This window comes from Ipomoea nil, unplaced genomic scaffold (genome assembly GCF_001879475.1).
Source record: "Ipomoea nil cultivar Tokyo-kokei standard unplaced genomic scaffold, Asagao_1.1 scaffold1034, whole genome shotgun sequence".
Taxonomy (NCBI): domain Eukaryota; kingdom Viridiplantae; phylum Streptophyta; class Magnoliopsida; order Solanales; family Convolvulaceae; genus Ipomoea; species Ipomoea nil.
Genome location: NW_017617462.1, coordinates 370663 through 383102, shown reverse-complemented (window position 1 = coordinate 383102; position 12440 = coordinate 370663). Strand labels below are relative to the sequence as shown.

Here is a 12440-nt window from a genome sequence, read left to right as displayed (position 1 = left end):
ATTTACATCATTTGAAAATAATGATCAGTAGCACATTATGTTTAAATTTAAAAAATGAGCAACATGTTTGGTGTGTGGTTAATTTGATTCATACAATACTTCTAAAAACAATATGTTTGTATGAGTGTAGGTTTCATTTGAAAAGTTGTGTTTGAAGCATTTAAAACGGCGGTAATAATATAATTTCAGGGAACCACTCTCACCCTACTTATTTCTAATGGTTGCAGAAGGGCTGAGTGCGCTTATACACAAACATATGAGGCAAGGAAACCTACATGGTATTACTGTGGCTCGGGGAGCACCGTCCATTTCTCATTTACTCTTCGTGGACGACTGTTTTTTATTTTTCAAGGCAAATGCCCAGGAGAACTTGAATATGAAGTTGGCTCTTGACACATATGCAGCAGCCTCTGGCCAGAAAATAAATCTCGATAAGTCCACAATCTGTTTTAGTGCAAATGTGGTAGTGCTGGGCCGTCAAGATATAGTTCAGATATTGGGTGTCCGGGAAAGGAATACTGTTGGTCGATACTTGGGCTTGCCATCTTTGATTGGCCGAAGAAAGAAGCAGATCCTCGGTTTTTTTAAGGAACGCATTTTAACCAAAATTCGGAGTTGGAACTCCCGTTTTCTTTCTCGTGCAGGTAGGGAGGTGCTTCTGAAGAATGTTGTCCAGGCAATTCCCTCCTACGCTATGATGGTGTTTCTCTTACCTGTGGGCTTGTGCAAAGAGATGGAAACACTAATGAACGAATATTGGTGGACAGGCTCGGTTGGTAAGGGGAAAGTAATAAGGTGGCGATCGTGGGGAGGTTTGTGTGCTCCTAAGACCACAGGTGGCATGGGCTTTAGGACGTTGGACGAAATGAATCTTACCTTGCTGGGAAAACAAGCCTGGCATCTCATCACGAGACCCTCTTCTCTAGTCACCAAGGTATACAAAGCCCGCTATTATCCACGCACTGATTTTTTTTGGGGCTAAGGTTGGGGCTAATCCGTCCTTAGCGTGGCTTGTTGGCTGTACAGGACTTGATGAAGGATGGCTGCCGACGTGCGATTGGGAACGGTTATGACACAGTAATTGGTAGCATGCCTTGGCTGCCTGACGATGACGATCCATATATACAAACAGAGGTACCCGGGGCGATTGCAAGTGCATCGGTGTCTTCCTTACTAAATGAAGAAGGTACGTCATGGGATAGGTATTGTGTCAAGGATATGTTCATTGAACGTGATGCTGGCTTAATTTTAAAAATCCCTATAAGTGTGCGTAAACCCCCTGATTCTTGGGTTTGGCATTGGAATCAAGGTTGCAATAGGCGCTAGGCGCTAGTCGGGCGGCCGGACAGCGCCTAGCGCCTAGGCGGGGCTAGGCGGAATCTAGGCGGTGCTAGGCGGACTCTAAAAAAAATTAAAAAAACAATAGCAGACTTGCAGTTTGAAAAATTTAATCAAGCTGTTTTCAACATTCAATCAAATAGCACGTCCAAATAATAAAACTATCATACATTCCTTGATTTCCTTCAAATAACTAAACAAGTCAAACACTCAATTACTCAAACAAAATACCACATTTAATCATCCAACTAATGAAACAAGTGAAACAACATCCAAGTAGCATTGTTTAACGTTTAAACTTACAAGTTACAACATAATTAACATTCAACCAAAATTCAACATTTAAGTCCAAATTTTAAAGTTTTGAAATCCAAAGTGATTCATGAATCATGATTGAATAGGATCATTGCCAATTTCTTCATCTTGTCCATATTGCTCATTAACACGTAGCCCATCATCTTCAAACTCCACTTGATTTATTTCCTCCTCACTTTCCCCTTCCGATTCAAAGTTATCTTCATCAAGATCCCTCAATCTAGCACTTCTACAGGGTTGTAATGCTTCATCCACTTCCATAGCATTATTGTTGCAATCCAATCCCGGCTCAGTCTCATCATTCTCAAGATTTTCCACATTCCAATCTTGTACCAAACTTGCATCACTACCAACCAACTTTTCAATATTTTTATCTTGCTTGCTCTTGTTCATCTAAGTAGCATTAAATTATTGGACAAAAATTAAATTTTTGAGACGATTTGATTCAAGTCTATTTCTCTTCTTTGTATGTATCTACAATTCAAGTAATAAAAATATTCAAAAGTTTAAATAATGATTATATTAATAAAGTATTAACTACCATAATTCATATTTATATTAACATACCAAGTTGATAACGAACTAAATAAAATATCATATTAAGTTACTAACCCCTTCAAACGTGCTCCATTTTCTTTCACACCCCGAAGAACTAGATGTTAAAGAAAGAATCTTCATAGCTATTCTTCTCAATAAAGGGGTTGAGGTACCAAAGTTTGACCACCAATTTGCTACAAAACAAAGTTCATAACAATTAATAACTATAAGTCTATAAATAAATAAATATAATTAAGTAAACAATAAAGTATTAAAGAATAAAGAATGACTTACCGGGATTAAAGTTGTCATCATTCACCTCACATGCTTTGATTGCGATACTTCTTCCAAACATTCCCTCCTTCTTCTTATATTTTGGAAATTCTTCACTTAAAATCTTATTTTGCATGTCAAAATCATTGACGAATAGAATATCACAAAAATCAACAACTCCAACAGCTACAACTTCGTCCAAATGAAGTTGTGAATCCTTATAATGGTAATAAGGATTCAACAAATATGCCATCAAATGAAGAGGAGCGTCAAGCCTGTCTTTCATTTTTTCTTCAATAATGTCAATAATCGATTTATAGTTCCTTGGGACATCAGATAAAGCATGTTTGATTTCCTCTTTTGCTCTCATAAGCTCACCATATACAAACCCCATTGATGGCTTGCTATCACAATCAACAAGTCGAAGTACTCTCACCAATGGTGCAAAAACCTTCAAACATGCCGTTACACCTTGCCAAAATCCCAAACTTGTTACGGTTGTGTGTGCTACCTTCCCTTTAGCTATCTTGGAAAATTTACATGCCTCCCGTTCATTGCTAGAAAACATTGCCCTTAGTTCAATCTTCTTCTCGGCTAAACTTTGCAAAGTAAGGAATGAAGATGCAAATCTAGTCACATCGGGCCTCACTATATCTCTCTTGTTTGTGAAAGTTCTAATCATTGCCAAAGTCTTGTGATGAGCATAAATAAAGATCGTTAAAGCCTTTGCTTGATCAAGAACTTTCTTGTACCTTGGGATATTTCCAATGCTTTGAAGCATTAGATTTATTGTGTGGGTGGCACAAGAAGTCGAAAAGATGGTTGGCCTCTTCTCTTTCAACAACTTTGAAGCTCACATGTTGTTTGAGGCATTATCCGTGACAACTTGAACAACATTTTCAACTCCAACTTGTTCAATACCATGCTCAACAAACTCATAAATATATTCACTTGTGTGTGAATCAAGTGAACATTCTTTAGAAGTAAGGAAAACTGTGCCTAAAGTTGAATTCACACACAAATTCATTACACTTCTTCTCTTTGTATCAGTCCAAGCATTCGTCATGATTGAGCATCCATTTTGCTTTCACTCCTCTTCATGTATCTTCAAAGACTCTTTCACTTTATCAACTTCTTTCTTCAAGAATGTTTCACTCTCATATCTACTTGGTGATTCAACTCCGGGACCAAATTGTGCATCAACTCCGGGACCAAATTGTGCAGCTGCTTCTAACATCATCTTAAAGCTATCTTTTTCAAATGCATGAAAAGGAATAGCGGCCTCATATGCCCATCTACATATATATCCTTTCACTTTATTTGACCTTTCCTTCCATATTGCACCATCAATACGTTCTTGTTGCAATGTCTTTCCTAAATTCATGAAAGGTTCGGGATTGATGCCACTTGCAAACTTATCCATTGGGCCAAGTGAACGTGGTGGCTTCATAGATCCAAGAGACCCTTGCAAGTCCTCAACATCAATTGACTCACTTCTACCATCAATATTAACATCGGCCCTTAAATTATCTTCATTCACTTTTTTATTTTTCCTTCTCATCTTGGCTTCATTGAGTGCATTTCTACACTTAAGTTGATCATCTTTAGTAGCTTTAGAACATGGGCTAACATTTCCTTGTATATGAGCAATATGCTCTTTTATTCGATGCACTCCACCGGATAAAACTTTCCCGCACAACAAGCATTTTACTTTATCCAAAATTTTCCCATCAACTAAAATACCATATTCCCACCCTACATCATTTGATCTCCTTTTAAGTGTGATTGCTTTAGAAGATCCAACACTTTGAGTAGCCGAAGCACTTGATGAAGCCATTATAATTAAAAATCATACACAAAATGAAAGCAATTAAAAAACACACCAATTTGAATTAAAAAACACACTAGTAGGACAGACTGGACAGTAGAGTGTAGACTCAAAAAAATCAAATTAAAATGCATATACAAAATCAAATTACTGTGGGGAGCTGGAAACTTACAAAAATTTGCACATAAACATCAAATTACAAAATCAAAAATTTGCACATAAACATCAAATTACAAAATCAAATTACTGTGGGGAGCTGGAAACTTACAAAATCAAAAATTTGCACATAAACAACAATGACCTCGACGGCGAGCTGGAAACTTACAAAAATGAAAGCAAAAAATGATTGGAAACTTACAGACGACGCCACGACGGTGACGGGCCGACGGCGACGGACGACTGGAGCTCGACGGCGACGACGCTTCGATCAATCCGATGGGGTGTCCGACTGTCGGCTCGAAGATGGAGGTCTCCCGAGTCCCGTCTCGCAAGAGTGAAACGACATAGAAGTTAGGGACGTAGGGTTAGGAGTCAAAATTAGGAAGTAGAAATCAAAATTAGAATTCAATTTTTTTTATTTGGGTTTTTTCGCTCAAAACGACGTCGTTTTGAGCGAAAAACCCAAATAAAAAAAAAAAGATGAATTAACTCGGCCGACTGGGCCAAACTCGGCCGAGTTGGCCGCCCAGGCTGCCCAGGCGGCCGCCTACTCGGCCGGTCGAGTTTTGGCTGCCTATAGGCCAAAACGGAAAGGTTTTGGGCTGCCTAGCGCCTAGGCGGGCGAGTTTTACATCCTTGATTGGGATAGTAAAGGGGCTTACACTCTAAAATCGAGCTACCGCCGTCAAGCGAGTTTACTACATGATGACAGGCTTTGGAAGGTACTTTGGAATGTCAATGTACCACCGAAGGTCAAAGCCTTCACTTGGCAGTTGGCATCATCTTATTTACCAACCTGGGATGCTCATAGGAAGAAACATATTGACTGTAATTTGTTGTGCCACATGTGCAGGCAGGAGGAGGAGTCAGCTTTACATATCTTTGAGACTTGTCCAGAAGCTATGCGAGCTTACCATGCAGTTGGCTTACCAATTACATATTTGCCGGGTAATGTAGTGCATGAGTGGTTCTTTGGCTGTCTTTCTATGTTACATGCTGATTTGATTCCCAAATTTATAATGGTATGCTGGGGGATTTGGTGTAGTAGGAACGCCTGTGTTTGGAGAGGGGCTGCTTTTGATTTAATGCTGATGGTGCATCATGCTCTACTTTTCTTGGATAACTGGTTGGCAGCTAATGAGAGTACCATCTTGCCTGCTGTACCACCACGCCAGGTTGAACGCTGGAACAAGCTGCAAGCTGGGCGGTTAAAATTGAATACAGACGCCGCTATAAATCAGACAAGTAACACCATGGGCTATGGCTGGGTTGTTAGGGATGATAATGGTTTATTCCTAGCAGCGAAGAGTATGTATGTGCCCGGGATTTACGATGTGATGGTGGTTGAAGTATGAGTATGCGGGAGGCGTTGAGTTGGTTCAAAAATACGGGGATAGGAGGGGTGGATGTGGAAACAGATTCGCAGCTCCTGTTTAATGCTCTTTCAGGTCCTTCCTTTGACTCTGCTTTGGGTTTGATTGTAGGAGATTTAAAAGAATTGGCATCATCTTTGTTGGATGTTAATCTTAGTTTTGTCAAACCATCTGTGAATGCAGCCCACACAGTTGCTAGGGAGGCTGTTTCTAAGTCAGGTTGCGCGGGGTGGCTAAATGTTCCACCCCTTTTCTTGTTCGTTGCCTTGCTGATGATTTAATGAATTAAGCTTTAATTTCCAAAAAAAAAAAAAATTGGTAGACGAAAATTCTCGATCTGTGAATCGTGCAGCCCACACTGTTGCTAGGGAGGCCGTTTGTGAGTCAGGTTGCGCGGGGTGGCTAGATGTTCCACCCCTTTTTTTGTTCGTTGCCTTGCTGATGATTTAATGAATTAAGCTTTAATTTCAAAAAAAAAAAAAGGCGGTAAAAATATAATTTTGGAGCAACAATGACTTTTGAATAATAACATTTGAAATTATGAGAGTGATAAAATTTGTGTAATTTAGAGAAAATAATAGTGACCTTGAAATGATTATCATAAAAATATATCTTGTATTATAGTCTTAATATGTGACCTATAATACTTTTTTGAGGTGCATATAAAAAATTACTCGGTACATTTGAACTAAAGAGTATTACGTACTGCTCTAATATTTATGTTAAATTAAAATCAAAACTGATGTGGAGAGCCATTAACTGTCTTCAGTAAAGCTCCTTAATTAGTTAAAAATCTTTTCTGTCCTAAATAAAATTTTGGGTTCGTCCCAGTTTGTACAAATGATCAAATGTATCTACATTTTTGGAATATATATAAATATTATACTAATTTTAAATTAAATAAAAAGTTGAACAATACATTTCCTCAATAAATCATTTAATAATTTAACAAATTAGCATACTAAATTGAATTAATAAAATTAGAAAAAAAAAATAAGTTAATTTTTTACTAAATTCGCATATCTATTAATATTCACTTGCCATACTCGGTCACTCCTATAGAAATATATATACCCTCACCCATACCCTCAATTTCATATCACTCTCGTTTTTCCAGTCATTTTCAATATCAGTAATATTTTCTTACCCCATATATATATATATATATATATATATATATATATATATATATATATATGGGAAAATGGCACTTTTTCCTCCTAAGTTATATATTTATAGCACTTTTTTCCCCTCAATTATTTATGTAAGCACATTAGCCCCCTCAATTATTTTAAAAGTGGTGGTTTTTCCCCTTAATATATTAAATTGACATTTCTACCCTTAAAGTAAACATTTTATTTATTTTACTTCTCCAGCAAATTATTGCGTATATGTAGCGATTACCACGGTTCGGTACGAACTGAACCAGACACTATAGCAATCGAATTAAAAGTTTTCGGTTATGATTCAGATCTAGAACCCAATTTTGGATTTCAATTTATTAAATTTAAGAATAAAAAAACTGGATCATAAACCGTGAACCAGCAATTCCGGATCCGGTTCGCGATTTTGAACCGTCTTTATTTTAAAATAGTCTAAATTCAACAATAAATATATTTTATTTTTCAGTTCGGAACATGAATCGACCATTCCGGTTCGCTATTTTAATAAACTCTAAATATCGCGTTTTGATTATAAATTTTAATTCAGATATTTTGGTTTGGTTGCTATAGTATATGTTTGGTTTGAACCAAATTATAATAATAATTTGTTTGAGAAGAAAAATAAATGAAATATTTTCTTTAAATATTTATTTTAAGGGTAAATATGTCCATTTAACATTACAGCGGAAAAAGAGCCACTTAAATAATTCAGGGGGAAAAAGTGTCATTTTCCCTATATATATATATATATATATATATATATATATATATATATATATATATATATATATATATATATATACATATACATAGATTTTGAATCTGGTGCACACCCCCTAGTCAGCCGAGCCCATGAGCACACTCCCTGATCGTTGATTTTAATTTTTTGACGATTCAGATTGATTACCACTTGGATCCCATGTTATACTGATTTTAGATGAAGCATGAGTCTTTTTGTCCTTAAGCACTATGTTTATTACTTTCCATTTCATTTATTTCCATGTTTATAAAGATTCGTAGCGTTATTTCAGCTCTCCTTAATCAATATTTCTCTCTCTCTCTTAGTAATTTTCTTTGGAATTTTACGGCGGTGTTTGCGTGGGTGTGGAATGGTGTGTGCGTTTTACTGTAACAGGGCTCGTACAACATGGCGTGCTAGTTTTTTTTTTCATAAAATTATGCGTTTTGGTATGTGCGATCGTGATACAGGCATGTACATTTTGGTTTGTGTTTTACTAGTTTCGGGCGTGTGCGAAACGTAGATATAATATTGGGCTTGTTGTGTTATTTTAAAAAAATGTGGGGAATTTTACGATGGTGTGTGCGCGGGTGTGGAATGGCGTGTGCGTTTTTCTGTAACAGGAGGTGTACACCATGACAAACTATAAAACGCACACACCATTCCACACCCACGCACACACCGCTGTAAAATTTCCCATAATTTAAAATTTCAGATGTACAAAATATAATTAATTATTACCATTGATAGGGTCCTTAATAATTTAAAATATCAATTTCCATTCATAATCTTCCTAATATAATACTTAAGATTCCAATTGAATTATATCCATAATTAAACATATATCTACAATTACTATTTAATCCTTTTGATTTAAATATATCCTTAATTATTTTCACAATCTCTTATAATCTCAACCATTTATGGAAAATGAATCAATGGATATTATGAGATCTCATAATCTCATATAGTATAGGAGTTGCACCAGATTCGAAGCCTATATAAATATATATATATATATATATATATATATATATATATATATATATATATTAAGTTTTAATGTGTGTTTATGTATGATTTTCTATGAACAGATCAAACAGGCAGGCAATCGATTGACTGAAGATGGCTATGAACAAGAAGGTGGTGGTGTTCATCATGGGAGCCACCGGATCGGGAAAATCGAAGCTATCTGTCAGCCTAGCCGCCCACATTGGAGGAGAGATAATCAACTCCGACAAGATTTAGGTTTACAGAGGGCTTGATATTCTGGGTAACAAGATTCCTGAGGTCGAGATGTAACGTTTATCTGTTACTATTATCATAACTTATCCTAATGTTATAATAATAGTAACGGATAAACGTTACCTTCTCCCACTTTGTGCAAGTACTAACACTCAATAACAGAAAAACATCAACCATAATGATATGTGCTCATTAGCGCGAGTAGTATCCATTATGACCAAATGCAAACTGCCATTGAGCACTTAATTAGGAAACAATACCCAATGAAATAAACCCTATGTTTATTCCAAGTTCCTGAAGTACATTTTCTCATCAATATGAAGCAAATGAAGGTGTACACACTTAATTGAGAAAATGTCTGAATGCCAAAGAATTTTATTGAAACTGAATGTATATACAAATCACAAAGTGGATGAAAGTCTCATTTTCTGAACCAGATCCTTGAATTTAACTGAAGGCATGCATTTAGTCAAGGGATTTGCTAACACCAACTCAGTATGAATGTGTTCAAATAATACAACTTTATTTTTGACACGCTCCCTAATTGCTAAGAACTTGACGTCAATGTGTTTAATTCGACACCCACTTTTGTGGTCTTAGCTAGGAAGACTGTTGTCACAATAAACTTTCCATGGCTTAGATATAGAATCCATAATTCTAAGCCTAGAGATAAATTCTTTAGCCAAACACCCTGTGAAGTAGCCTTGAAACAAGAAACGAACCCGGCTTCCATGGTAGAAGTAGCTATTAAGGACTGTTTAACACTTCTCCATGAGATAGCCCCACCGGCCATAATGAAGACGCACCCTGAAGTTGATTTTCGAGAATCAACACAGCCAGCGAAGTCCGCGTCTGAATAACCGACAACATCTAAATTGTCTGTCTGCCTAAACCCAAGCTTGTAACCTTTGGTTCATCTTAGATACCTTAGAACCCTCTTTACAGCTCTCCAATGGTCTAACCCCGAATTGTGTTGGTAACGCCCTAGCATTCCAACCGCAAGAGCAATGTTCGGCCTTGTACAGACTTGAATATATCCAAGACATCCAACAAGGGATGTTCTCCATGGATTCTTTCTCCAAGTCATTTTCTGGACATTGGTCCGAATTGAATTTATCCCCCTTAGCTATGGGAGCAACGTTAGATGAACAATTTTACACATGAAATCTCTCTAAAACTTTGTTTATATAGGTTTCTTGAGATAAACCCAGTATACCCCGGGACCTATCTCTCTGAATTTTAATGCCAATAACATAAGAAGCATCACCCATATCCTTCATATCAAAAGTTCTTTAGAAAGAAATTTTTTCACATCAAGAAGCATCCCCTTATCATTGGTGGCAAGTAAGATGTCATCCACTTATAAAATAAGGAAGCAAATTTTACTCCCACTCACCTTCTGGTATATACAGTTATTTGAGGGATTTTCAACAAAACCAAATGAAGAAATTACCCCATCGAACTTGATATACTATTAACGGGAGGCTTGTTTTAAATCGTATATGGATTTCTTAAACTTACATACTAAATGCTCACCACCCCTAGAAGATAAACCTTTAGATTGTTTCATATAAACCTTCTCTTCTAGATCACCATTAAGGAAAGAGGTTTTCACATCCATTTGTTGCAACTCAAGATTAAAATGTGCAACTAATTCCAGAATGATTCGAAGTGAATCTTTCTTTGATACAGGGGAAAAGATCTCCTTGTAATCGATTCCTTCTTTTTGAGTAAATCCCTTGGCAACAAGCTGGGCCTTGTATCTCTTAATGTTGCCTAATGAGTTTCTTTTAGCCTTAAAGACCCATTTACAACCAACGGCCTTGGTCCCATTAGGCAATTCAACAAGATCCCAAACTCCATTGTCCTTCATGGAATTCATTTCATCTTTCATGGCTTCTAACCATAAGTCAGACTGTGCACAATTAGTGGCTCGAGAGAATGTTTCTGGATCATTTTCGGCCCCTATGTCAGATTCTTGTAGATACGAAACATAACAACTAGGAACTGCTGATTGCCTTATCCGAGTAAACCGCCTTAAGTTTGGACCCCCATTACCTTGTACAGGTTGCGGGGCAACTACCTCTTCAGGAACTGGTAGTAGTTCTTGAATCGGTTCAGTCTGCATTGGCTCAGAATCATGCTATATATCCTGAGTTGGTTCAACCATTGGTTTGAAATCTAGTTCAGGCGGTTGCTGTAAGTCCTGAACTGTTTCTTCCAAAGGCTGATCCTCAATAGTTTGTGGAACCTCAACGGTAGGTGGTATATCTGCAGGCAGAACTAAAGGAGCACTGCGGATAAGTACAACCCCACTAGATAACGTAGAAGGTCGAGAGTCAGTATGATCGAAGGAAGGAACTTAGTCCTTAAAACGATCACTCCCACTAATCAAGTCACCTTCAAGAAATTTAGCATTCCTTGATTCCACTATCCTAGTAGTATGAGATGGACAATAGAATCTATAACCCTTAGAAGATTGTGCATATCCAATAAAGAAAGCACTAATCGTACTTGGGTCAAGTTTCTTTTCGTGTGGGTTATATATCCTCACCTCAGACGGATATCCCTAAACACGCATATGTTGCAAACTCGGTTTCCAACTTTTGAATAACTCAAATGGTGTCTTATCGACAGCCTTGGTTGGAACACAGTTTAATATATACGTTGCCGTCTTAAGTGCTTCATCCCACAACGACTTTGGAAGCTTAGAGTTGCTAAGCATACTCCGCACCATATCCAGAAGGGTCCGGTTTCTTCTTTCAGCTACACCATTTTGGTCCGGAGAACCAGTCATGTTGTATTGGGCAACAATCCCATGTTCTTGAAGAAACTTAGCAAAGGGACCAGGCGCTCATCCATTCTTAGTATATCTACCATAGTATTCACCACCCCTATCACACCTAACTATGTGTATTTTCCTGTTACATTGGTTTTCAACTTTAGCTTTAAATGATTTAAAGGCATCCAATGCTTCATGTTTATGATGAAGTAAATACACATAGGAAAATCTTGAGAAGTCATCAATAAAGGTGATGAAATATTTCTGACCAGGTATTGTCATATCAGGACAGCATATGTCATTATGAATAATTTCCAACAACGTTGTACTTCTATTGGCACCTTTCTTTGACTTGTTTGTTTGCTTACCCTTAATGCAGTCAATGCAAGTCTCAAAGTCAGTATAGTCTAGAGTAGATAGTACTCCATCCTTTACTAACCTTTTAATACGCTCAAGGGAGATATGACCTAATCTCCGATGCCACAATATTGAGGAATTGTCGTTACTACTGCACCGTTCGATGTCATTTTGAACATGTAAAGAATTGTAAACTGAATCATTATTTAATTTAAGACGGAAAAGACCATTATACAATGTACCAGTACCAACACAAGTAGAATAATGAAATAACTTGAAATCATTGGCATTAAATTCAAAAGAATATCTGAAGGGTACAAGTCTAGATACT

The 12440-nt window shown here is 37.0% G+C and overlaps 2 protein-coding genes across 2 annotated transcripts; one reads left to right on the top strand and one right to left on the bottom strand.

The window, feature by feature from the left end:
* The first annotated feature begins 217 nt into the window (after nt 1-217).
* Nucleotides 218-1326, top strand: LOC109180725. The gene is made up of 2 exons (XM_019330434.1): nt 218-934; nt 1027-1326. The coding sequence occupies exons 1-2, from the start codon at nt 218-220 to the stop codon at nt 1324-1326; spliced, it is 1017 nt and encodes a 338-aa protein (XP_019185979.1).
* A 735-nt stretch (nt 1327-2061) lies between these two features.
* Nucleotides 2062-3529, bottom strand: LOC109180724. Its single transcript, XM_019330433.1, has 4 exons — nt 3321-3529; nt 2485-3215; nt 2266-2384; nt 2062-2127 (listed from the first exon to the last, which is right to left on the bottom strand). The coding sequence occupies exons 1-4, from the start codon at nt 3527-3529 to the stop codon at nt 2062-2064; spliced, it is 1125 nt and encodes a 374-aa protein (XP_019185978.1).
* Nucleotides 3530-12440: the final 8911 nt, after the last annotated feature.

Excerpts from the sequence above, each read along its gene's own strand:
- LOC109180725 (XM_019330434.1), top strand. The coding sequence starts at position 218 with ATGGTTGCAGAAGGGCTGAGTGCGCTTATACACAAACATATGAGGCAA. Across the intron at positions 935-1,026 it reads CCTCTTCTCTAGTCACCAAG|GACTTGATGAAGGATGGCTG; the intron begins GTATACAAAGCC and ends TTGGCTGTACAG.
- LOC109180724 (XM_019330433.1), bottom strand. The coding sequence starts at position 3,529 with ATGACGAATGCTTGGACTGATACAAAGAGAAGAAGTGTAATGAATTTG. Across the intron at positions 3,216-3,320 it reads GATAATGCCTCAAACAACAT|GTACAAGAAAGTTCTTGATC; the intron begins GTGAGCTTCAAA and ends AAATATCCCAAG. Across the intron at positions 2,128-2,265 it reads AATGGAGCACGTTTGAAGGG|ATACATACAAAGAAGAGAAA; the intron begins GTTAGTAACTTA and ends CTTGAATTGTAG.